The 25,062-nt window shown below is 37.3% G+C and overlaps 2 protein-coding genes across 3 annotated transcripts in view; both read left to right on the top strand.

Annotated features, from left to right (window-relative positions):
• Window positions 1–1,155: 1,155 nt before the first annotated feature.
• ssx2ipa (synovial sarcoma, X breakpoint 2 interacting protein a) lies at window positions 1,156–15,801 on the top strand. 2 transcript variants are annotated; one of them, XM_042335188.1, is made up of 15 exons: window positions 1,156–1,316; window positions 2,055–2,142; window positions 3,817–3,945; window positions 5,365–5,534; window positions 6,923–7,123; window positions 8,375–8,485; window positions 9,284–9,419; window positions 10,337–10,412; window positions 10,587–10,764; window positions 11,255–11,405; window positions 12,227–12,363; window positions 13,354–13,527; window positions 13,813–13,915; window positions 14,515–14,689; window positions 15,078–15,801. In XM_042335188.1, exons 3-15 carry the CDS (start codon window positions 3,903–3,905, stop codon window positions 15,289–15,291), a joined length of 1,869 nt encoding a protein of 622 aa, XP_042191122.1. In that variant the 5' UTR covers window positions 1,156–1,316; window positions 2,055–2,142; window positions 3,817–3,902; the 3' UTR covers window positions 15,292–15,801. The 2 variants fall into 2 exon arrangements, with proteins under 2 accessions (XP_042191122.1, XP_007885397.2); XM_007887206.2 differs by lacking the exon at window positions 1,156–1,316 and having other exon boundaries at window positions 13,360–13,527.
• A 3,464-nt stretch (window positions 15,802–19,265) lies between these two features.
• Window positions 19,266–25,062, top strand: part of LOC103174801 — a 56,408-nt gene continuing 50,611 nt past the window's right edge. Inside the window, exons 1-16 of the mRNA XM_042334977.1 lie at window positions 19,266–19,316; window positions 19,419–19,436; window positions 19,527–19,678; window positions 20,431–20,682; window positions 20,771–20,932; window positions 21,119–21,267; window positions 21,898–22,048; window positions 22,153–22,310; window positions 22,553–22,718; window positions 22,857–22,982; window positions 23,066–23,281; window positions 23,415–23,632; window positions 23,978–24,075; window positions 24,418–24,542; window positions 24,667–24,768; window positions 24,863–24,982. Of these exons, the coding sequence (XP_042190911.1) occupies window positions 19,277–19,316; window positions 19,419–19,436; window positions 19,527–19,678; window positions 20,431–20,682; window positions 20,771–20,932; window positions 21,119–21,267; window positions 21,898–22,048; window positions 22,153–22,310; window positions 22,553–22,718; window positions 22,857–22,982; window positions 23,066–23,281; window positions 23,415–23,632; window positions 23,978–24,075; window positions 24,418–24,542; window positions 24,667–24,768; window positions 24,863–24,982 (2,253 nt within the window). The 5' untranslated portion in view covers window positions 19,266–19,276. The remainder of the gene's footprint in view (window positions 19,317–19,418; window positions 19,437–19,526; window positions 19,679–20,430; window positions 20,683–20,770; window positions 20,933–21,118; window positions 21,268–21,897; window positions 22,049–22,152; window positions 22,311–22,552; window positions 22,719–22,856; window positions 22,983–23,065; window positions 23,282–23,414; window positions 23,633–23,977; window positions 24,076–24,417; window positions 24,543–24,666; window positions 24,769–24,862; window positions 24,983–25,062) is intronic.

Genomic DNA, 25,062 nt, shown 5'->3' with positions numbered 1-25,062 from the left:
TGTGTGTGTGAGTGACCAGTGTCAGGCTGTAGTGTGTGTGTGAGTGACCAGTGTCAGGCTGTAGTGTGTGTGAGTGACCAGTGTCAGGCTGTAGTGTGTGTGAGTGACCAGTGTCAGGCTGTAGTGTGTGTGAGTGACCAGTGTCAGGCTGTAGTGTGTGTGTGTGTGACCAGTGTCAGGCTGTAGTGTGAGTGTGTGTGAGTGACCAGTGTCAGGCTGTAGTGTGTGTGTGTGAGTGACCAGTGTCAGGCTGTAGTGTGTGTGTGTGTGACCAGTGTCAGGCTGTTGTGTGAGTGTGTGTGAGTGACCAGTGTCAGGCTGTAGTGTGTGTGTGTGAGTGACCAGTGTCAGGCTGTCGTGTGTGTGCGAGAGTGACCAGTGTCAGGCTGTAATGTGAGTGTGTGTGTGACCAGTGTCAGGCTGTAGTGTGTGTGTGTGTGAGAGTGACCAGTGTCAGGCTGTAGTGTGAGTGTGTGAGTGACCAGTGTCAGGCTGTAGTGTGAGTGTGTGAGTGACCAGTGTCCGGCTGCAGTGTGTGTGAGTGACCAGTGTCAGGCTGCAGTGTGTGTGAGTGACCAGTGTCAGGCTGCAGTGTGTGTGAGTGACCAGTGTCAGGCTGTAGTGTGAATGTGTGAGTGACCAGTGTCAGGCTGTAGTGTGAATGTGTGAGTGACCAGTGTCCGGCTGCAGTGTGTGTGAGTGACCAGTGTCAGGCTGTAGTGTGAGTGACCAGCGTCAAGGCTTTGCTCTGCAGCTATTTCAGAGTGAAGGCGTAGGTCGGTCACGTGGTGGCTCTGATCCCGCCCCCCCCTCTCAACCTCCGACCAATGAATGCGGCGCTTCCTTGTTGCCAACCAACGGCGGAACCAATCAGCGGCCGCGTTATAATAAAGCGCCGGAGTCGGAGCTTCAAACCGAAGAAGCAGCAGCAGCCGCCGGTGAGGGAGGACTGTTGTCGGTGGAGTGGAGGCCCGGGCACCGACCAGTCCATCTGCTCTGCTCGGGGTGGGGAATACTCCCCAATACACACCTGCCGGCCGGTCGGTCGGTCCCGCAGGACATGTAGTGCGAGCCCCGGGTGGGTGGGTGGGTAGGGCTCAGGGTGAGCGGCCGCGGGCCGTGTGTCACCTGCTGAAGGTCCGGCCTGCTCTCCCTTCCCCTTCCTCCCCCCCCTCCCCCTCTCTCTCGACACCTGGCCGCCGCCTGACGTTTCCAGGGGGAATCTTTTACACTGTGACAGCCCCAGTGAAAGGAGGGCCCCGGCTCGGCCCCGGGCTGCGCGGCAGAGAGTCTTACACGCCCACCTTCATGCGGAGGTACTGACTTTATTTCTCAGTCGCTCTCTCTCTCTCTCTCTCTGACTGTCTGTCTGTCTGTGTGTTTTTGCGGCTTTCCCTGCGCTAAGGCTGTCGCTCCTCCCCCCCCCTCCCCCCCCAAAAAAAAATATCCAGTCAATTCACTTGACAGTAGATTCTGCGAAGCGCTTTGAGACGCCTCGAAGACGCGATGAGGCTTTGTATCCAATATTATTATATATATATAGGTGTGTGTGTGTATTATTCCTGTTTGCGGCTCCTCTGCTCTAAGCTCTGCCAGTGTGACCCCCCTCCCACCCCCTAACCCCCTAACCCGGGGCCCCCCTCGGCTGCTCGTTTCCCTGCTTCAGCGCAAAGGAGACGCGTAACAAGTGCTGGAAGGTTCTGCTCGCACGGCGCTGGAAGGTCGTGCGGTTGACCGGACGGACCCCCGAGCTCGCACTGGTTTTGGGGGTTCAACCGGGGCCCGAACTGGAGCGACAGACGGACGTTGGACGCACTGCAAATTAAAACAAAACACACCAATGCACGTCAGGGAAACTCTATGGGTTACACTCCACGGTACAGTAAAAAGATTCGTCGTCACTTCTGTTTGAAATGACGAGATTGTCTTGCAAGGTTTGGAATTGAAATAATAATAATAATAATAATAGGAAATGAGAGTTTCCTGTGAACTTATGTTGTTCCAATTGAAAGTCACACCCACTGAGGTCGGTGTCTGTCTTCTTGCATAGATAGATAAAGCGGCCATCGGTGCCGAGAGATTACTCAACCAAAGACGTAAGCGGATTTGAACCACTTGTATTGGAGGGATCACGTCTCATAGGTAAATTAGACCGTCTCTTACACCGGAGCTTCCGAAGATTTTCCAGGTTTACTATGCGTTGCATTTTCCTTGATATACATAGTCACAATTGCACGGTTATCGGAGTAGAATACGAGTTGCCAGTGTTGCATTAAAAAAAATGCAATGTAGTACTGCGGTTAGACTTTTATTAAAGGCTCTATTGATTAATATTGCACACTTTTAGCTTGGTTTGGAATATTTTGCTTGTCTCAAATTGGTGGAAATGCCTGTAATTTGTGGTTTGTTGTTAATTTGAGATCAGTAAGTTTTAACTTTGTTCCATCTGGCATTGAGAGGGGTGGGGTGGGAGGATGACCGAAGGCACAGTCAAAGAGGAAGGTCTTATGTTTTATGCATTTTATTCAATCCATTAAGTTTGCAGGAGGACCTTTAACCAGGGTTTTTAGGTAAATTAGATTTTCAGGCCAATCAATGTCTTATTCTTTCAAGTTCGCTGGAATTAATTAAGATAAAGATGTGTTACCAAGAAGAAAATCGACTTGCAGTTACACTATTGGAATAATGTAAATTAATATACTCCATGAATTAAATGTCTTGATCATTCTCTGAAACTGTGCATACTATTTGAGGGAAGAAAAGGAAAGCCTCTGCTTTGGGTATAGTATTTGTTTTTGTTTATAGGAAGGTGTGTATCATACTTTTTGTCACCTGCTCTTGACTGATTTATCAAACTACATTATACGTATTAGGTCGTTAAAATGTAATTTGTTTCTGTATATAGTTTCTTTTTGTTTCTCTGTTGTAAAAACTGGGAGTCATAACTGAAATCTTCTAAAGAGACAGATGTCTACCTATTTTTTCCCCTCTTAATTCAGTGAAATTGTCAATCCGTGGTATGTGGAGTAAGTTTGCAATAGTGTAGTGTTAACTTACTTATAGTGGTATAATAGTTATGGCTCAATTAAATGGTACACTTATTGGAAGCCAAATCATTTTGTCCTAACATTAGAGAGTTGTGGAACTGGGGCAGGATATATTTGGCATATTCAGAAGAACTCTTAAATTGTTAATGTTCATGGAGTGATGTTTATCAACTTTTAAGAACATTTAGGGTTGAGGCAGTTGCTTGGATACTGTATTTCACGAATGTTTCAGAATCTGCCTGCTGTTCTGTACTATGGTATAACCTTGATTTGTAAACAGAGGTTGAATGAGGAAGAATTCTATTTTATACATTTTAAGTATAGCCTTCCTTTTTTTTTGAAAGGACAGCCTCCACAGACAATTTCTGTCTATTCCAGACACTAATCTTGTGCTGTTTAGATCTGCTGGGTTTCAACTTTTATATAATGTCCCACCTGGTCAAAGACCAAGATTGAATGATGAGCTCGCACAGCAGAATGGAAGGATATTGCATGACCAAAATAGCTTTGCAAGGGCTGGAGACCATCTTTGCCTTATTATCAGCAAATCTTAGTTCTTTGTGGATGGATGATTTCTTTTAAAATGTGAGAAAGGGCAAGCTGTGGTAATCTTGGATCTCCCAAGGAGAGTAATCTGATTGTAATTTGTGGCTACGCAGTGCAAGAACATATTCCAGAATCTAATCTTGATAATGACATTGCATTGCTGACTTAATCTGTTATCTTATAGATGCTGTTAATTTAAAATGTTCTGCCTTTCTATTTTTAGGTGCTTCCTGCTTAGAAACATTTATTTCAGTCAGTTGTGTGTTGCAGCTGAACTGCTTGTACAAGTATTTTGGCTGCTCAGTTGCTATGGGAGATTGGAAAGCTATAACCATGCCAGAACCATCACCAGGTATACTAAATGCTTTATAAAATGAGAACATAGGCACACTGAAGCTTAGAAATATCTTTGTTATACTGTCTATGGAATATTATAATTTGAGACACAACTTATGTTTGTCCAACAAACTATGCTAATGCCAATAGTGTATTTCCACCTTCTCATATATGGTGTATTGTGAACTTGTGATTATCCTGCTTCCTAACTATGTTCTTTTTTAAGATTTCTTTAAATTGTTAGATATTAAATGGGAAAAAGTGGTGTCTCTGTAATTTAAAGTTTTATATTACATGGTGGAATGCATTACCAAAGCTATGGAACTAATATATTTACAGGGAAATGGCAAAATAATTTGAATATTCACTTAACTAAAATATTGATTGCCTTACCAAACAAAGTGTATATATCTATCAATATAGATTCAATTATCCTATGTTAATTTTTTAAAATTTGTCTGCTATTTACGTTGTGGGTTGACACATCTTGCTTTAGCAATTTAGGCAATGTTAATCTTTATTGAAATCCACTTTAAACCATGGGAGCAGCTGTCTGTTGGCTTTAGATTTAAATTAATTCGGTTTCACTTGTTATATTGGCTTCAGCATGTGAGAATATAGGCTTGGATAAGGATACCCAAGTCTTGACGTTTCAGTTGCCAGATTACAATGGAGAAATTAACACTAATTCAGAACTCCTATGATTTAGGTTTATACTTTGGTGATCTTTAGTCTTTATCTAGGGTGAGGGTCAGAGAGATTTGCTGATTTTAGGTCATCGCTTGCTGCTCTGAGCAATTTTTATACCGTGATAATGTGCTGAAATGACTCGGGACATCTATTCTCAAACCTTTTGTGCAGTTAATCAATGGTAACTGTATTGTAAAATGCTGAAATTTCTAGCTGCTTCTTGTACTTAGTGTCATTTCTAAAATGGACTTTGAGCAAATCTGTGGTATGACTTGTACACCTGATGTATGCAGCAAATCTACTGGTAATCTGTTTGAGTCAGCTCATTACTGAAATCTAGATAGTTCTCGGACATTATGTATATAGATTTGAGCTCGGAATTCAATGGGCACAAACAGTGCTACCCTTTTTATACAAGTGAATACTTCCAAGAGTTTTTTTAAAAACTTTATACAGAACTGGGGTGAGGGAAATTGACTTTTAACCTGTTGTGATTGATTGTAGTCGAGACAGCAGGAGAAATGTTCAAGATTTTAGTTAAATCTGTTGCCAGTTTATTCTAAGAAGTACCACAATGTTTTTGTTTATATTTGTGCCAAATCAGTGCGTGTAAGTTAGGCTGTTGAAGTAGTGAATGAAGTTCAAAACATTAGATGGTGGGCTGCAGTACAGGGAAGCTAAAATGAATAACTTTGTGTTACACACAGAGGAATAACGTTTCCCACTTCTTTCTCCTCCCCAACAGATAGCAAAGAATTTATTTTTCGCGAAACATCCAGGTCAAGAATGTCTCCCTCTGTCAACTCTGATTCAGTATTGCAATATTCACTGCCTGAATCTCCTAATGTTAGCAACAATTTTGGTTCATTTTGCACAAATGGGAATGTGGAGCAATGTATATCATACCTCAATCAGGTGAGCAATTTAAATGTATTTTGAACATTTTATAGCATATACATTCATGAAAGAATTTTGAGGATCAAAGTGTGGCTGGTTTCTTGTTTGACCCTGTGATGGATGCGCAAGGTCCCTTATTTTATCGATTTAACAATAAATATTAGGGTTTTTTTGGCTATGGTAATGCATGAAAAAAAATCCTCCCAGTTTGATCTTAGAAACTTGAATTAACTTTTATCAGTGGTGCATGTGCTATTGTTTGAAGTTGCTAAACTTGTGATTTTAAGGATTTGTGGTGACCTGAGGACACGTGTGCAATTGTTTTTATTTTTCTGGAGTGCAAAATAAGTTTTTTTTAAAATTATTAAATGCTTTTTGTTTTGTGTAGTCACAGAGTTTAATGAAAGCAGCTGTTAATATTTGACTTACTGTCTTGAGTTTCTTGATGACTTAAAGTAGAAGTTTGAGGACTGAATTGGTGGATACTGGATGGTGCAAACTGAGTTGAGCAATTACTCCTTGGGATCCACGTATTGTGTGAAAGAGACATTAATATGGGGGAACATACCTAGAATAGTCAAATGCATTAAGATTTCCTTTTTTGGTTGGAGTATCTTTATTGAACTGGAAAGATGGATTGACCGCATTGTGAACTCTGGATGATAGATTGATTTCATTGTGCATCTATCTTAAATCCTCTTTCTCCCATTGTAAGCAACCATATGTCAGTTTTGTTTTACTTGTTTTATTTTAACTTCTCCTTTAGTAAGCTTGCCTTTTTTTTATTTTCCATTTGCCTCCAGCAAACGTCAAACTTTTTATGTGTCCAGTCCCACTTCAATGAAAAACTGAGATTTTAAATCTTGAGATTGACTTGATCATGGTAAATTATCAGATTAAACAACTAGTCAATTATTCAACTTTTGCACGAAGAGTTGCTAAAAACTAATACTTAATGTTCTAAATCGTTATATATGCAGTAACAATCGCATCGAGAGACCTGGGTTCAATTCCTGGCAGGGCGAAACGTTGACCAAATTTTCTTACTCAACATGCCGCTGTTACCTAGCAGTAAGTAGGAACCCGGTTGTTAGTCGATTGGCAGATCGCTTTTCTGGGGGTAATAATTCCTTTTTTTAAAAAAAAATAATAGATTGGTCACTTCAATCCACGACTGTTTGTGGAACACTGCTACTTTTCACCCACAAAATATAAAGTCAAATTCACTTTACAGTATATTCTGTGAAGCACTTTAAGACGTCTGAAAGACATGATAAGGTGCTATATCAAATGTAAGGATTATTATTATTATCTGATGTGGTGATCACTGTTAGATTTTTATGTTTACAACTTTTGTAAAAAATGAACTTAGTACAGTATTTGATTTGATCCTTTCAATATTTTAGGAGCTTACTTCCATGGGTTTGACATCATTTTATAATGAAGATGCACAAAAAGAACTAAATCTGGTGGCCATTGTAAATTGCATGTATGATCTGCTTCAGCTTAATCGCAGAAGCCTCCGTACACTAGAAGATCTAGAAACCCAACATCTGAAGTCTAGTAGTGATCTGGACCATTTGCAACATTGCCAACTTAAGCTAAAGGTAACGTATCTAATTGAATCAGCTTTGTTAGTAGATCTTCATTTCAGAGCAATGGCAAATCTTTGTTGGAACACTACAATCCTTTTCCATATGCGCAGAGATTCCCAATTTTGAATCGGATTACTGTTTGAATTCTTCATGAATGATTTCCTTTGCTGTATAAGCAGAATCTGTCTGGCAGCTGAACACACCCTGCAGCTGCTTTTGTTGAAAAGAGCTTGTGTCTGATCTGCAACCTCAACATGAACGCAGTTCTGTATTTAATGATTTTCTCATAGTTTTGTGGGCATGGTTTAATTTTAACTTATGAACTCAAATCAGTAGAGTCAATATCCACACTAATTCGGGCCAGCCCATGTGGATATGAATACTTTGTATGTTTAGTCACTGTCTCTTAATTGTCTGCCTTTTGTGTTTGAATCCTTGGGCGAGGGGGCAATCTGAGTGCTGCCAGATTCACCCCTCCTTAAGTTTAGGCTCTTGTGCAACAACAAAAAAAATCCTGTTATGCAGGTAGTTGGAGTATGGATGTATGGTATTCAACTGTATGATTTTGAAAAGTCCTATTCCCTCACTCAACTCAGTGGTAGCACTTGCCTCTTGAGTCATAAGGTTGTGGGCTCAAACCTCACGTTGGGACAAGAACCCATATAATCTAAGATGACAGTCTAATGCAGTGCAAGGAGGTATTGCAGTGCCGTCCACATAGGATGTTAAACCAAGATCCTGTCTACTTGTTCAGGTGGACGATAAAGATCCCATCGCACTTTTCGAAAATCTTCTCCCAGTGTTCTAGCTGACCATCCCCAAATAAAATTGGTCATTCTTTTCATGACTGTTTGTGGAACATTGCTGTGAGCAATTGGGCTGCTGTGTGATCCTACATGTACAATGTCACTTTACAGTGAAACCTGTGAAGCGCTTTGGGACATCTTTCTGATGTGAAAGATGCTACACCAAACCAAAGATTATTATCTATAATTTTAAAAGTGATCTCTTTCTCCAATTACTGCTCTCAAATGCCAGCTAGAAAATGTGTGAAAATCCTCACACAGTACTTTGTCCAGTTAGAATTTCTCCTTGCTACCTGCCTAAGATTGTGAACTCACTCTATGGGATTTGTCTGTACAATCTGTATCATGCTAGTTTGTGGTATGTTGTAGTGACATCTGCATATTATTATGCAATCAGTGAACACTTTTAGAATGGAATTAATTGTATTGGTCATGTAACATGTTTTCCCTCTCTTAGGATCAACTTGAGTCCTCTCATAGGGAGGTTAAATCCTTTCAAGAAAAGGACAGGCAGTTGCAACTGAAGAACAGAAGTTTACACAGTTTACTGAAAAGTGAAAAGGAGGAAGTAAGGACTGGTGCATGTTTTCTCTGATTCTAAGTTGGTTTATTAGATTGCCGTTACTTGCTTTGCTGCTTTCTCCTTAATGTATTTGTAGGAGTTAAAGAATAAAAAACAGAATTCCTCAATGTGGATCAAACTAATCCTCATTGCAAGTGATATGGCATGCTAATTTAAGATAATGGGATCTAAAACGTGGTGACTGGAGTCTCACACAGCAACTCCTGCCAGTAGCTAGATGTGCATCACACTGACCCACAGGAGCTCCACCATGATGCAGTTTACTTGGGAGTGGAAATCAGCATGACTCATTTCTGGATACTGGTAGGAATGTCTGCTTGAAACACCTGTTATGAATACGCCCACCGTTCCCATATATTCCCAAAGATGGTTAATTTTGCATCAAAGAATTTTTCTACTGGAGTTCATGTCTCCTTGTAAGATGATTAATTTCTAGTCCTGCTATTGCAGCAGCTGAGTAATACCAATGCCATCAGTCCAATTCAGTTTAACTTCTCTTCTCACACTTTTTTAAAATGTTGATCCACAGTTGCTAAAGACTCGTATTTTCCTTTTTTAAAGCACATTTTAAATTTAAAATGGAAGGTCTGCTGAATTTTCTAACCTTCTGTACAAAAATTCAGGTATGTAGTCTAGGGTTCTCTTGAATCTTTGATGGGTATGTGCATTGCATTCCTGTAGAAAAAATCTTGGCTGCAAGTTTGTAAACATTTAGGATGTTCATTTTTTTCTGTCCTGCACCAGAATGATCAAATGTGAATTAGTTTTTTTCACTATTTTCAGATACAGAAATTACAGAATATCATAGCAAGTCGTGCAACTCAATACAACCATGATATGAAGAGAAAAGAACGGGAGTACAACAAACTCAAAGAACGTTTGCATCAACTTGTGATGGATAAAAGAGAAAAAAAACTATGTAAGTATTTCTAGGAATTTGTAATGTTTGCGGAGAAAATGTGCATGTTTTAACTATTGAAAATCCTTGTGAAGCGCTTTGAGATACATATTCCCAATTTAAAGATGCAGTATCCAATACAAGGATTATTTACTTATTGGCATTTCTGTGTGGTCTCCTATTCTGTTACCTAAGATTTTAAAGGTGTTGGCAGAGCATTTCTTGCTTAAATACTTTATTGGTTATGAATGGCAACATGAACCTTCATTAAGAATAACTACACATTTTTAGACTTTTGGGGATTTATTTCACATAGAAGTGGAATGATCTCTGAAAGTGCTAATGGCTTTTGCTTTTGTTGAAGCCTTTAATGATGCATCTAAGAGTATGATAATGACTGCAATACTTTCTCTTCTGATGTTTTACGTTTGAGATAGATACCCATAGATGGCCTCGAGGCTCATCAATTTTCCTGACCTGTATAAATGAGTTGCATGAGATTTGTGCAACAAGCAGTGTAATTTATCCACTTCTTGCTAGTGCAAGAGGGGCTGAGAATACCTAAATACTTAACCAGCTGCAACTATTTCAGCTGGCAATCAGTTCAGCTAGAGCATGATTTTGTTAGTAAATTAACACTCTATGAGTAAATGGCTGTTAGTGGTCAATATTTTGTTACCTAATTTGGAAGTCTTGTGCCTTACTCTGGATTACCCACACTTTAGTCGTGGCTACTAGTATGACCCCATTACCTTGCCTCCTTGGTGATGCATTTTGCAGGCATCTCTTTTACAGAGCCCCAATTTAACCAAAAGCCTGGTTTTTGAATGGGATAAGCGGAAAATGCTGCAAAGTATTTGCTCTCTGGACCACTTGTACTGCAATGATTTCATGTTTGTCTTTTTTCAATAGTTTTTTTTGGTATGATTTTTGAATAGCTATTGATGTCCTTAACTACTTGGGGCGGTCTGATGGACGACGCAGTGCATGGAAGACTGTCAAAACAGAAGCCAGGTACTTTAGTTATTTTGTGTAACAAGCGTTAGGCAGTGTGCTGCATGCACCAGGGCTTGGCAGACATTTTTAAGTGACTTAACATTTTTTTCTCTTGTCATAAAACTGCAACTTTTTTTTCTTCCACCCTCTTTCTCTAACCCCCCCACCCCACCACCCACCCTAATTGTTCAGGAATGAAAACGAAATGTACCGAGCCATTATAAATAACTATGAAAGGCATCATAAAGAACTGATGATAGAAAATGTGGAGCTAAAACAGGTTCTACAGCAGATGAAAAAAGATATGATGTCTATACTTAGCCCTAGAAAACAAAGACCAAAGGAAAACTCAGAAGATAGCAGTGGCATAGTAAGTTTGAAATGTTGCTGTTTTTAAAATGTTAATATGATGCTCTACTACCTTTTAATAGAATACTATGTTTTTAATTTCATAATTTCACCTGCTGCATATTGAAAAAAATACCAATACACCCAGGCAAATGCATTGTTATTTTTTGATCTTTGTTACAAAAACCCGTTGTGGAAATTATTTGCATTTTATCTTCTACATAATTTTTTTAATGAAATTCAACTGTGACTGATGCAGTGGATTGGCAGTCTGTAGATGAGCAGTAAGATTCAGACTGTTCATAAGAGACATTTATTAAAAAGTACACTTAGTGTTTTGATGGAACAAATTATATAGGGATCAGCAAATGACAGATGCACATATTCATTGCCCTCTTATAGAAGTTGAATCAAGCACATTCATTTTTTAAAATACTTAAAGGGACTAATTGCTTCTCTTATTTGAAAGCCATATAAGTTATTTAATCAAGCTTTAACAACTTATCCCATAGGCTGAATCAGACAACGAAGAGGATATTCGTGAACAAAATAAAGAGAACACATTGGAGCTGTCTTGTGATGTAGTTAGAGAACAACTTACCAATAGTATCCGACAGCAATGGAGAATGCTGAAAAACCATGTTGAGAAATTAGACTCCCAAGGTATGATTTGAATGGGTAATGAAAGTTATTTTGCAAGTGATTCCTAAGGAATTTTCTGACATTTTTGAAAAATGAACTGGCCGAATTTTATTTTCTTTCAAAAATCAGTTTCTTTTCAGACAAGATAGCACAACTGCTGATACTAAAAGTGTTTGAATGTTTTTTTTAAAAATCCATCATTCTTTTAGATACCCCCCCCTGCACTCGCACCATGGATTGGAAGACATTTTTGTAATTTTGTAAACAAAAATATTTTTTAACTCCAGCCAAAAAGGTCTAACCAAGTTGGTCATTCATTGTGCTGAATGGTGATGAACTACTTTGAACAGCTGGTGTTAAGTGACTTCTTGGAGAATATCAAAGTAATTTTTTAAATAATTGGAACGTAACGCCATCATTTGGTAAAAAATATTTCAGTGATGTGTGTCAAAGTTCCTTTGGCTCCAATGACTCCATTTTAGAAAACTGCAAATACATTAGCATTCTTGCAGCATCTTTTTATATTAAAAAATATTTTAATCTACATAGGCTTGCTTCCTAAACCTATATTTAATTACTGCAAAACATGAATGCACATAGGGCTGTGAAAAAAATGAAGTTATACAGTTAATAAAAAAATTTAAATTGTGATCCAGCAAAATAGTTCCTGTGCCCAGAGCTTTTTTTTATTGAAAGGAGTGAGTTATCTAGGAGTGCCTTTAACCGAGTTTACTGCGACTTGTATAATGTATGAGGAATTGTGAAGCACTTCAATATATTCAGTGTAGTGAAATTCATCAAATATTGTAGAGTTAATAGGCCACATTTTCACTTTATTGTAGCTTCCTTGGTACAATCTGGCTTTCTGGTTGGTGATGAAATAATAAGCAGAGAGCACTATGAACAAGAAATGGAAACACTCAAACTGGAAATTCAGCAATGCAGGGATGTTATCAAAGCTCAGCAACAGCTTCTACAGGTAATGTTTAGATAAAACGCTCTGGGATGTTACCTCCGTAAATGGCACTGTGTGTGTGTATATATATATATATATATATGCGCAAGTTGTTGTAATACTTGATTTATTTGTATAACCTGACCTATGGGAGGTGGGGAACAAAATCTTGTTTACGTATTTACTATATTTACAGATGGAAAGCCAAGTCTAAACATGGGCAGTATTTATTTGTGTTTTTGTTGTAAATTATTTTGTGGGCCATTGGGAGAAATGATTGTGACCATTGCCACATTGGTTAAGAGCCTAAAATATGGATTGAGATGGGACTATTTGGCTTTTTACATATCCCCCTTCTGTAACCAAAACAAAACCTATCCTGTTGTTGATGCCACCCCACTCTCTCCTGTGGGGAGATGCTGCCTAAGGGCAATGGAACATATTCACTCTATTGAATCCCTGCTTGCTCCATCATTTTGTTCTTTATAGTGTGTGTTACAATATAGCCAAGGTTTTTCAACCAAATGTTTGGATCTAGATTAGACTACAGCCTTCATTTGTGCATTTACTGTCTAACTTCTATTGTAAAGGTACCTAGTGATTGTGAAATAATATCTGCATATTAGCACATGTGAAGTATTTTAATATCTAAAAAGACTTGGTTAAGAGTAGTGATTTATTTTAAATATCATGAATTATTCCTCTATCTGCAGATAATTCTATGAAAAATGTAATGCATTTTGGGATTGTTTTGTTAATTGATAAATGTAACAGAAAGGGGGAAAACAGTTGCAGATAGGAACATAATTGTTTTGAGATGAAGAGTTTATTGTTTATGACTTCAAATTAAGGTGTCTGCCGCACTCCAATGCTACCCAATGTGAAGAGCACTATATAAATGCAAGTTGTTGACTACAATTTAATCTGTAAAAATGGGTGAATGCAACATAATCTTAAAGCTTCAAAGCATTGAACATTTTAAATGTGAAGGTTAATTGTATTTTCTTTCCGAAGCAACAGCTTAATGTCCAGTGTGATGATGAAACAGCTGCACTACTGCGTGATTGCTATTTGCTAGAAGAGAAGGAACGATTGAAAGAAGAATGGAAATTATTTGATGATCAGCGAAAGAACTTTGAAAAGGAGAGGAGAAATTTTACAGAAGCAGCTATTAGACTAGGGCATGAGGTACTGTATATTTTAGCATATTATAATGTTGTCGCACTCTTAAGTATAAAGGGAAGAAAGTGAGGTTTCTATTAGGAAGGATGAGATTGAGTCATGGGGCTTTCAACAACAAATCTTGTCAGTTTCAAAGCATAAAATACAATAACTTGGAAGAATCCAAATCATGTCATAAAATATGTTGTCTCCTTTTTAAGAATATTTGGGTAATTCAGTGGATACTTTTCATATATCTAGAATAGCAGGGGCTTGGGAGATGCATTTCAATAATCCATTTTTATGTTGCAGAGGAAAATATTTGAGGAAGATCGAGCAGGTTGGTTAAAACAACAATTTTTGAACATGACTCCTTTTGCAGAGAAGAAGAAGCCAAAGATCATGAAGCAGCAAAGTATGTGTTCTGTTGGCGTCTTTAGTGTCTTTTTAAAATGCTTTACTTTTTTTAAAAAAAATGTATTTGTGGTTTTGGGAAGTAGTTTATGTTCAGACAAAGCTGAGTGAATCTACCAAGGCCACTCTTACACCACCTGCTGGCTCTTTTTCTAACTGCATTAGTAAAATCCTAGGAGCAGACAGCCCGTTTGCCTTTACAAAATTAGAATGAAGCAGAAAGTGGGCAAACATAAAGAATGAGCCTACTATCAAGCCTAATTTGGACCAATTTGTGGGTGTGAAAACTGCATATTTGTGTGATTTCCTATTGCTCTCCATTTCAGCTGCATGGGGAATAAATTGTGCCCTTTCAGGCAAATAAAGTTTTTTCTTTTTGGACATTGCAGCCTGATTTAACATAAGAGGACATACTGATATTCTACTTGCCGTTAAACATAATTCTGCTGCATATTCATCAAGTTGTAGCTGTGGGGAAATTTATTCAAGTAAAACAATTAAAGGTTTTGAGTTAGTGGGTTCATATCCAGTGTATCTTAATTTCCAGGAGTACTTCAAAGTTCTTTCCACTTATTTGCCTGACTTTATAATATCTTCCAGGTTCAGAACAAGAGAAGCAGAATACGCAATCACCACCAAATATGTCTGTTTACCTTCGACCTAGTACAGTTCCAGCAGCAACACCCGAAACCTCATCAAAAATCAGATTTCCACCGCTAGTCAGTTCAATGTCCACTGAACCATATCGAACGGTGCGCCATATTCCAGGAAATAGGTGTGTATGTGTGGTATTTCATACACTATGGATTACAATTGATAAAGTAGCTTTCACATTGTGAGGATGGCTCAAAGCACTTCAAGTCAACTGACTTGTGGCTTGGATTTTAAAGTGACATTAATTAAGTGACATTAGTGTAAGAGTTCAATGAGCTTTCTGATTTCAAGGTAGAAAAGAGGAAAAGTGTTGGACAGCTTATTTGGAACTTGTAAGGAACATTGCAGAAAGTGTCAATATAATCAGAATTTGACTTTGTAAATTGTTGTCAAGTGAATGCAATCGGCTGTTCCGTGTTTATTCCTTTTTCATTAAAATTTAACCAATGTTTTTTGTATAAGTACATTACAGTTCAGATTGAGATACAATGTTTTATTTGTCATTACAGCTCAAGACCTCTACCAAAAAGGGGAAATAATGGTGGCATTTACGATAAAAGAAACAATTGTGGAACACCAAGTGAGAAATGGAGAAACCCAGCAAAATCAACTTCATCTCATGATTATTATGATGCATCATCTCCCATGTTTTTAAAACATTCATGGGATGAGGATTTCAATGAAAACTCTCAACAAACTGGAGCTGAGCCTAACCTCAAGTGACTATATTTGTACAAGACCAAAACAGTGCCACATTTTGATTGTTTTGAAGTTCAAAGAATGTAGGGAATTGCATTTCAAATAATGCAGGAACATTTAAAATGTGGCATTTGTATTGATTACTTCATGTAGCACTTTGAATGCGAGTGGAACTGTTGGTTGTTGTAATTATAATCTATGATTTTGATTTTCTACAAATGCACTATGCGTATGATTGGGTTTGAGGAATTGGTTTTAAGGGGAGGTATTTTTTGCTATAGATAATTTAAGTCTGGGTGCAAATTCATTTATCATTTATACATTTGTTTACCTAGATTGTTTTTATCACTACTACAGTGATCAGGTTTTCAGAGAATGTGTCTACTGAAGAAATTTGCACACTTCAAAATTACCACTACATGCAGTCTTTGCTGAACTTAATTACTTTAGAGAATTTTAATTTTTTAAGAAAAATTGTAACTCATGAATTTTTGTCTTTGGAAGACATGATTTTAATAAAGTGAGTTAATTGCATTTGTTTCCCAACTTTTTTTGTTCTACAGTTGATTATGTCTTCTCATAGTTAACCTGAGCAGGTATATCAATTTCCAATTGGATGATTTGCATCTATAGCTACTGAATCTTTCTCAAAAATGTTAACTGCAGTGCTTTGATCACTTAACCCACAGTGAATATATTTTGATTATTGCAAGAAATTTTGTACTTGCATGTTAAGGTTTTTGATTGCCACAATTTTATTACGTTAGTAAAACCAGAGTATGTTCATGTTTCAGAAGATGCTAATGTTTTTCCTGATGTACAGAGTCCATCTTTCTCATTTCAGCTACCTGGTGTATAATATTTATTGGCAGGTTATATTGAAATTCGGATGCACCGAGGTGCCACCTTTTGCAAATTGCTCCAAAGACAATTTCAGTAATGAAAGTTATAGAGTAATTGCTTCTCTGACTGGTTCACTAACTCTGGTTCAATCTTCATAGAATTATACAGCACAGAAGGAGGTCATTCGGCCCATTGTGTCTGTGCCGGCTCTTTGAACAGAACTATCCAATTCAGTCCCACTCTCTCCCTGTAGCCCTGCCAACTTGTCCTCCCCAAGGAAATCTTGACTCTTGGATTTCCTTCATGTAACTGCTTGCTAATGGTTGTGGTCACATTCTGGGGGAAACTGTTTCAGCTGATGGGCTAATGCAATTAGGAACTACATTTCTACTGAGAATTTAAGGCACACAGCAGTGTTCCGTGGATAAGGCAAACATGGGCAGTTAATGGCTATTTAGAGTTGTCAAGTATGCCTCCAATCTTGGGAGTTGATTCTGTACAAAAAAAACTATGCGTTGAATCAGGTGGTTTGCATGGTCAAATTGGAGAAGTTCTGCGGATTTCAATATTTTGAAAATTAAAGTTATTACTCATTATGAAGAAAATTAAAGTTAATACTGCAGAAGATCCACAACTTCCACAAGTTGATCCACAAATTAAAACTATAGCACCTTAAACGGGACTTAGCTCTACATAAATGGGAAATTGAATTGAATCTTTTGAGACGAATGCATATAATTTGATATTTTAAATTTGTATTTGTTCAATCAAATGTTTTAATATCTAAATCCCATCTTTAAATTTAATTTACTCTAACCAAACAAATAACGAAAGTACCAATTGCTATTTTAGACAGTCCTTTTAGAATTCTGGTCCAACCAGTGAAACCCCCAAAATGTCTTTAAAAAAAGTTAATTATAATTAATAATATCCAAATGTACAAGGAATGCTATCAGTGCTTTCAAGTAGCAAGTTATTTTCTTCTGACTATACTTTAAACAGGATGTCATGTGGAAGAATTAAATACTCTGCCATACAGACACTAGATGGAACCAGAGCTTAATTATGAAACGGGTGTGTGATTTTTGTTAAACATGCATATGTTAGGTAGCTTTTTGAAATATGTGCTCATGAAATGGAACGTGAGCTATTTAGGAGTTTTTGACCAAACATAAACAGTGCTTTTTCCTCTTCCCACTGCTGTCTGGTGTTAACTTTAAAAACTGTTTAAGCATCTAGCAATAAGAGGCAGGGGAAAAAAATGATACCTTTCTAATGGCCATTATTTGCTGACTTTTTGAAACCATTAAAATAACCATAGTTGTATGTCTCATTCTGGGTCAGACAGATTTTTAAAAATCCTTACATTTGATAGTGTGTTGTCACATTGTCAGTCTCAAAATATTTCACTGAATATTTCTGTCAAAAAAATAGTGACTGTATTTTTAGACAAATGTGTTTGGTAACGTTCCACAAAATGGCCAAGAAGCAAATGATCAATTTTATTTTGGGGATTCAGGTGTGGGACACCAGGAGAAACTCCCTTGTCTTTTTTGAATAGTGCCTTAGGACCTTTAATGACCACTTGAACAGGCAGACAGGATCTCATTTAACAACACATCTAAAGGACTCTGCCATTGCAACTCACCCCAGAAATGCCCTGGAGTTTTGTCCTACACTGAGCTCAAAATACAGACCCACGGTTTGAACTCAAAGGGGAGGTTCTGAGGGGAGAGTGTTACCAACTGAGCCAAGCTGAACCTGTATTTTATTCTACAATACTACATTTCAATTGCTGATTGCCTCAGTTACGATTGTTGATTCTTTATGGTTTTTACTATTCAGACCATGACATTGCATATGGCTAAACACTGATTCTTGTGGAGCCCTTGACCAATCTTATCATCCCAACACTGATCCTCATTTCTTTTGGTGGGTGATTGCTTTCCCAATTTAGTTCAAAAATGGAAGATTAATTGAAAATAATCTAATGTATAATTGCCATTAATTAATTAGAAAGGTTAGATTTACAATAACCATTTTATTAAAGGTGATATCCTAAATTCACTGTTTAAAAGCTTTGTGACATAGTGCACCTGGACTTTCAAAAGACGTTTGCTAAATGCACGACATAAGAAATTGTATTCCCCTGATGTTGACTGCTGAATGGAACTTGCATCGGCCCATTGAAAAGCCCACCAAATTTGCAAATTGCTGCTGTTTAGCCTGGGTTGACATTACACCTAGAGGTCTTTAGCAGGAATATGTCATCAATAATTGCCTCTTGAAAGTAGTTGTTTCGATGGTTATCTGGTTAAGGCAAGGTAACAGGAGGATGTGGTCTAGCAGATCCCCTGCACTGTTACGAATCTGAGTTTCATGATCAGTTGAAAGGATTCCAAATTAAGCCTGAATCATGGAGAATTAATTAAATTGTTTGATAAGAAATTGATCGATAAGTGAAGAACATTTCTGATGTGAGAATCAACTCTGATGAGCTGCTGTTACAGTTGAGACAAGGGAAGCCAAATAGTTTATAACATTTAGAATAAATGTATTACTCCTTCATTTGATTGAAGTAATCCCTGCCCTCATGACAGAAATAAGGTGTAAAGATTTAAAATATATCAAGAAGAAAATATGATATTTTTAAGAAGCTGTGAAACTTTGCAGCAAAAATGTGATTCTTTTGCTTTTATATTCTAATGCTACTTCAGCTGAATTACTTTTATACTGCATTTTATGTTTATTTGGGCCAAAGCACATCTTGACAAAATCAATAAAGAAATCTACGAATAGGGAAAATATGTACTATATACTTTGACCAAAAAAAGGGCAAGTTGATCTCAATCCAGGTCATCATAACTTGTGCAAAGGAATTTAACCCACGTTAAACCCAATGAATTTGTTACTCTTTCAAAAATTATTTTTGATTATAAAGGCATTTCTTTATCTCACATAACTGCAAGTCACCACGGTTAGAACCAAGATATTTTAATATACACTAAATAATTGAGAATAATGATTTAAATCAAATTGTTAATCCTTGGTGAACTTTGGTACTGATTTAACAAATGCATCAGTCAGCAAATAAGCACATACAGGTAGAGAACTGTCTGGTATAAATTGATGAAACCAATTCAATCAGTACCATTCATCAGTCAACATGAGGGGAATTATTTTCTTATTAACCTTGACCATTGTGGGTAAGTTAATAAACATGTTGTGCTCTCTAGTTTTAATTGTTTTAAACATTTATACCAAAAATATTTGTTCTCATTTGCATATATGTGTTCTTCAAATTCCAGGAGGTGAGAGAAACCTTGGTAAGTGCAATTTTCTTGTTTGAAAAATACAGTTTTTCAACATGACTTTAATTCAGTGATTTAATCAATACTGTACTAACTTGATTCAAGTACCCAGTTTCAATGAAAGAAAAACACACGTTTACAAGTATGAAGGCATAATTCTAACTGGACTTCCAGAAAGTGGTTTGAACCGAGCAGGTTTAAAAATTACTTGTGGAGTGCAAATCAGCAGACTGACACAAAGAATCCATCTTCTTAATGTAAGTAGATGTAAAATACTATCATGATCATCAATTTAAATAAAAATGTGATGCTGAAAATAGAATCGCAAAGTAACCAAAAGACAGGCAACTACAATTAGTTATTTGTGTAATGTTGTTTCTCAAGCGGAAAAGTCACACGAGCACACACACACACACCCACAACAAAATTACTGTTATATAGCGCTTTTCACGTCAGGAGGACATCCCAAGGCCTTGGGACACACTCTCCAAGTGACAAAGGCAGATACCATCTACACTGCTGTGAAAATAGAACTGGGATTAAGTGGGTGCCAACAACATGGGTGAAAGTTTTCACTCTGGAATGAATCAATAAATCTACGAAGAATCTGACCTTGCGATGTGGTAGCACCTCAAAGTACGTCATCGTCCTGTAATTACTGTCAAATGTAATCATTTTTGTAAGCAAATGCGGCAGCCATTTTGTGTACAGCAGGGATCCCAAAACAGAATGATCAATTTGTCCAGAAGATTGTTGACCACAGCTTCAAAAGTCTGGTTCTTCCCAAAGAGAGGTAGTTGCTACGATGCACAATGGAAAATCATAGAAAATTTCATTATCCATTTTGATATTGCAATATTTTCAAAAATGAAGAATGCAAATCTCTTTTTAAATACAAATTGTATAATTCTCTGTGGCCAATTCATTGTGCCTATTGGTTATTTACGGGTAATGTGTTATGCCTTTCAAAATTTGTTCGATGCTGTTTCTTAGTTCATTTGGTTTTCAGATCACAGACCCTCAGATTCAGGAGCTCAATGGTGTTTGGCCCAATGTTCCATCGAATACAGCAAATAAATTGACACAAAGACTGGCAGCCGACCTGACCAAACCTGTGAAGTTTGAATACAGCAATGGCCGAGTTGGAAATATTAATGCCCCTAAAGGTTTGCCTGAAAACATACTCAATATCCACAGAGGCATTTTGAACATGCTTCAGATCACTATGAAGAACACACAGAATGTCTATGAGTTACAAGAGGTAAAGGTTCAGGCTTCACCACTCACAGCAGATATTTACATAAGTATTGTTATTGTATAATAAACCAATTTGTCTCTCTCACCTTCAGGCTGGAATTGAAGGCATCTGCCATACAAAGTACATACTTCAGGAAAACAGAAAGGCCAACCAGATTATTGTAACAAAATCAAAAGATCTGGATAATTGTCAGGAAAGGGCATTGGAGCAAATTGGTCTTGTGTATACAATGCTATGCCCTACCTGCCAGCAGGTAAAACTGTTAGCTTTTCATCATATTATTCTAGATATTATCTGTATGTCATACTTAAAAATATATTTGTGACCTAGTTTACCTTAAACAAAAGCTATTTGATATGCATTTTGAACCATTTTAATCTTTTTTTAACTCTATTAATGGAATTGCATGGAATGGTAATCACATTTTTTCCTACTTTAGAGAAGCAAGAATTTACGCAGTATGGCGACATTTACCCATATCCTGAAACCTAAACTGTCTGGTGCACTCATTGTTCAGGTTGAATCGCGTGAAATACATCAATTTACACCATTCCATGAACTTGATGGAACTGCGATTATGGAGGCAAAGTAAGCTTCCAAGAGTGAGATTATGAATTCACAAAGAATTTGTAGAAAATACATATTATTTTGCTTCACCTCAAATTTCAAACTGTTTTTAATAACAGAATGTTTTGAATAATAATAATCCTTGCATTTGATATAGCGTTTTTCACGTCGGGAGGACGTCCCAAAGCGCTTCACAGAACACACTGTAAAGTGAATTGACTGTATATTTGTGGGCGAACGCGGCAGCCAATTGCGCACAGCAATGTCCCACAAACAGTCGTAGATTGAAAATGACCAATTTTTATTATTGTTTTTGGTTTTGGGGGGATTATTATTAGGCGTGTGGAGTGAGGAAACTTGCCCAAGGTTTCGCCCTGCCTGGAATTGAACTCAGGTCTCTCACTTGCAAAGCGAGCGCTCTAACCACTGAGCTACAGGACTCCACAATCTATCCAAGTATATTGTGTTATAATTTAAATTTATAATTATGTATGATTGCAGATTATGCCAATGTTGCAATAATTTGCTGCAAAACAAAATAATCTTGTTAACATTTCCAGTGCTAATTACCTGTCATTTGATATAATGTTTGAATGTCTAATAATGTCACACACATTATGGTACATTTCTTATTAATATTTTGCTTTTCAGACAACACCTCTTTCTGGATAATGTCATAGCTGTAAAGGTTTCTGAACCTCAAGTTGAGCTTCAGAGCCGTGGAACTTTGAAACACCACTGGGATAATGATATACTCCAGCAACCAATCCAATTAATTAAATACCAAACTCTGGAAACCCAGGTAAATATCAACACAATATTGTTGTGCCGTTCCCCCATCCCCCCCCACCACCATGTGATAGGGTGCACTTTAATACCACTATATTTGTAAAATTTTTTATATAGATAATTGAAACCTTGAACCATTTGGCCCAGAACAATCAGGATCAGGTTCATTCTGATGCTCCAGATAAATTTCTTCAACTTGTGCAGCTTCTTCGTACAGCATCAGATAAAATCATTGATAGTGTGTGGAAGAATTATGCAACAAAACGGGCGTACAGGTAACTAATTAATCACAATATTCTCCGTCGAGAATTTAGTTAACCCAAACACATACATACTGTATATATGATACAGTAGATACAATTATATCCGAGGCATTGGTAAGCTTTCTGCTGCTTGTCCATTTGTGGACATTTTATTAAATAGCTTCACAGGATACACTGTAAGGGATCAAAACGCTGTGTATTTTGTAGGCGAATATAGAACAAGAAAATGTTTTCACCTTGTTTCTTAAACGTAGACACTGGATTTTGGATGCACTTCCTGCTGTAGCAACAGCTGATGCTCTGAGATTTCTCAAACACAAGATTCAGTATTCAGAAATGAAAGCCACCGAAGCAGCTCAGGCTTTAATTCTTGCAATGCAGCAACTTAAAGCCGACCGGCAAAGTGTGTCTGCAGCTAAAGTGAGTATAGACCTACTATTTACCTGAATTTTGTGATTTGGAGAGGAACCACACCAAAACTTTTTCCCTAATATTTTTGACATGTGTTTGACATTTAACAGTGCACCAAAATTACTCTTAATATATTTTTTTTTGCAGGGATTACTTAGTGTTGCTCACGTGCAACATTCCTCCATTCTTCGCCAGATTGTAATTCTTGGATATGGTTCTGTGGTTATGAGGTACTGCGCAGATCGCCCAACATGCCCCGCTGATGCTCTTCAGGTAAACTGCTGTGATTAATAGCTCATTCGCCATTGAGTTTACATGAGATTAACAAGACTCTACCTGAGGTTTTTTCTTTCCAGCCACTCCATGATCTACTTGTTCAAGCTGATCGGAATTCCCACGAGCATGACATTGTTCTCAGTCTCAGAGCAATAGGTAATGCAGGACAGCCTTCAAGTATAAAACATATAAAGAAATATTTGCTTGGTTTTGGAAGTGACTTGCATCTTCCATTGAATATTCAAGTTGATGCAGTATCTGCACTGCGTAACATTGCAATGAAAGACCCACAGAAGGTACGAAAATCAGCATACCACACCTCCAGTTAAAAATCAAGTTACATTGAATCAAATCATTCTTACAAACCTGCAATTTGATAAAATATTCTATACATTTTTTTGATCTTTTCTTTGTTATCTTTTGAGACAGGTACAAGATATTACAGTACAGATATTCATGAATCGAAAGAATCATCCCGAAGTACGAATGATTGCTTGCGTTGTGTTGTTTTCTACTAAACCTAGTTTAACTTTAGTGACAGCGGTAGCTGATTCACTGCTAAAAGAGACCAGTTTACAGGTTACCAGCTTTACATATTCACATATGAGAGCTCTGTCCAGAAGCTCGCTGCCATCTGCCAGACCAGTGTAAGTGTAGTACTGCATCGCATAATCTTCACAGCACCAAATGCTGCCAATCAGCCCTTGTGGAGTTATTTTCTCTAATACTATTCCAATTATTTTTTTCCCATTACTCTTATTATTTCCTTTTAAATGCTGTATGTAAATGATCCTTCTAACCTCATCCTTTTTTATACTAATATAGTCAATTTATGTTCACTATGTAATTCACTTTGCAACTAGTGAGAACTTATTTGCACTGTTAAAACCAATTTTCAGTTTTTACTGGTGAAATGTTGCATGTATTTAGTAATCCATTATTTAGTAATTTGGAGCCTGTATTGATAATCCAGTAACAATTCACGTTAACAGGGCTGCATCCTGCAATCTAGTCATCAAACTCCTGACCCCCAGACTTGACCAACTTGGTTCCCGATACAGTAGAGTTTTCCGAATGGAAATGTTTAGATGTAAGTTCTAGCAAGATTCTAAAGGCAACATTAAATCAATGGTTAAATAGCTGTGTTTAAAAGAGACTTTTTAATTGAGAACATATTATTAAATTTCATTAAATTTGTAAAATTGTCTCAGAATAGATTCCACATGAAGTACCTTTTATTGTGTGTGCCTTGTAAATATCTAGGAAATGTCTAATTTCTAATCAATATTATTTTGCAGCATTACTATCTCTAGTATCTAAAACAATTCAATTTCTAATATAAACAGCTTAGATTCAAATATACATTTGAAGGCTTAAAACAATTGCAATCTTCAACTGGAAGAACCAATAAATTTATTGTTGTATCTTTCAGATAATCTAATGACAGGAGCATCTGCTGAAATGCTTTTCATAAATAATGCTGGCAATGCAATCCCATCAGCAATCTTGGGCAAAGTTCATGGTTATGCCCTTGGCTCTTCAGTAGATCTTGTGGAGGTAATGGATCACTAATTTGGAGTATTCAATTCAATATGAAATGGATCTCTAACTTCACGATGGATTTCCTATCTACGTGGAATGTGGATTAAGTATAATAAACTGATTTTTTTTATCCACCAAGGTTGGCTTGCGAGCAGAAGGTCTTCAGGGAGCCCTAATGAGAAATCGTGTAACACTCAGTGGAAAACCAAATATTGAAAAGATTCAACGTATTTTAAAAATGGTAAGAACAAATTTGCACGCTCACTGGTTAACAAATACTTTGTAATATATTGGCATATTTCAAAACTTGGTTCCTAATCCATTTGATTTTCCAGCTTTCTGGATGGAAAGCTTTGCCTGAAGAAGTACCTTTGGTGTCAGCGTACATCAGATTATTTGGTCAAGAAATAGCCTTTGTTGAACTCAGAAAAGACGACATCCAAGAAGCCACTCAGGTACCAGAGAGCTATGCAAAGTATGCTTGTAAAAATACAACTGAATGAGCTGATCTGAGCAGAATTCTGAGCACCCACTC

The sequence above is a fragment of the Callorhinchus milii genome, unplaced genomic scaffold, assembly GCF_018977255.1.
Source record: "Callorhinchus milii isolate IMCB2004 unplaced genomic scaffold, IMCB_Cmil_1.0 Scaffold5, whole genome shotgun sequence".
Classification (NCBI taxonomy): domain Eukaryota; kingdom Metazoa; phylum Chordata; class Chondrichthyes; order Chimaeriformes; family Callorhinchidae; genus Callorhinchus; species Callorhinchus milii.
The sequence above is the reverse complement of the archived record's forward strand: the minus strand, read 5'-3'. Positions and strand labels throughout refer to the sequence as shown.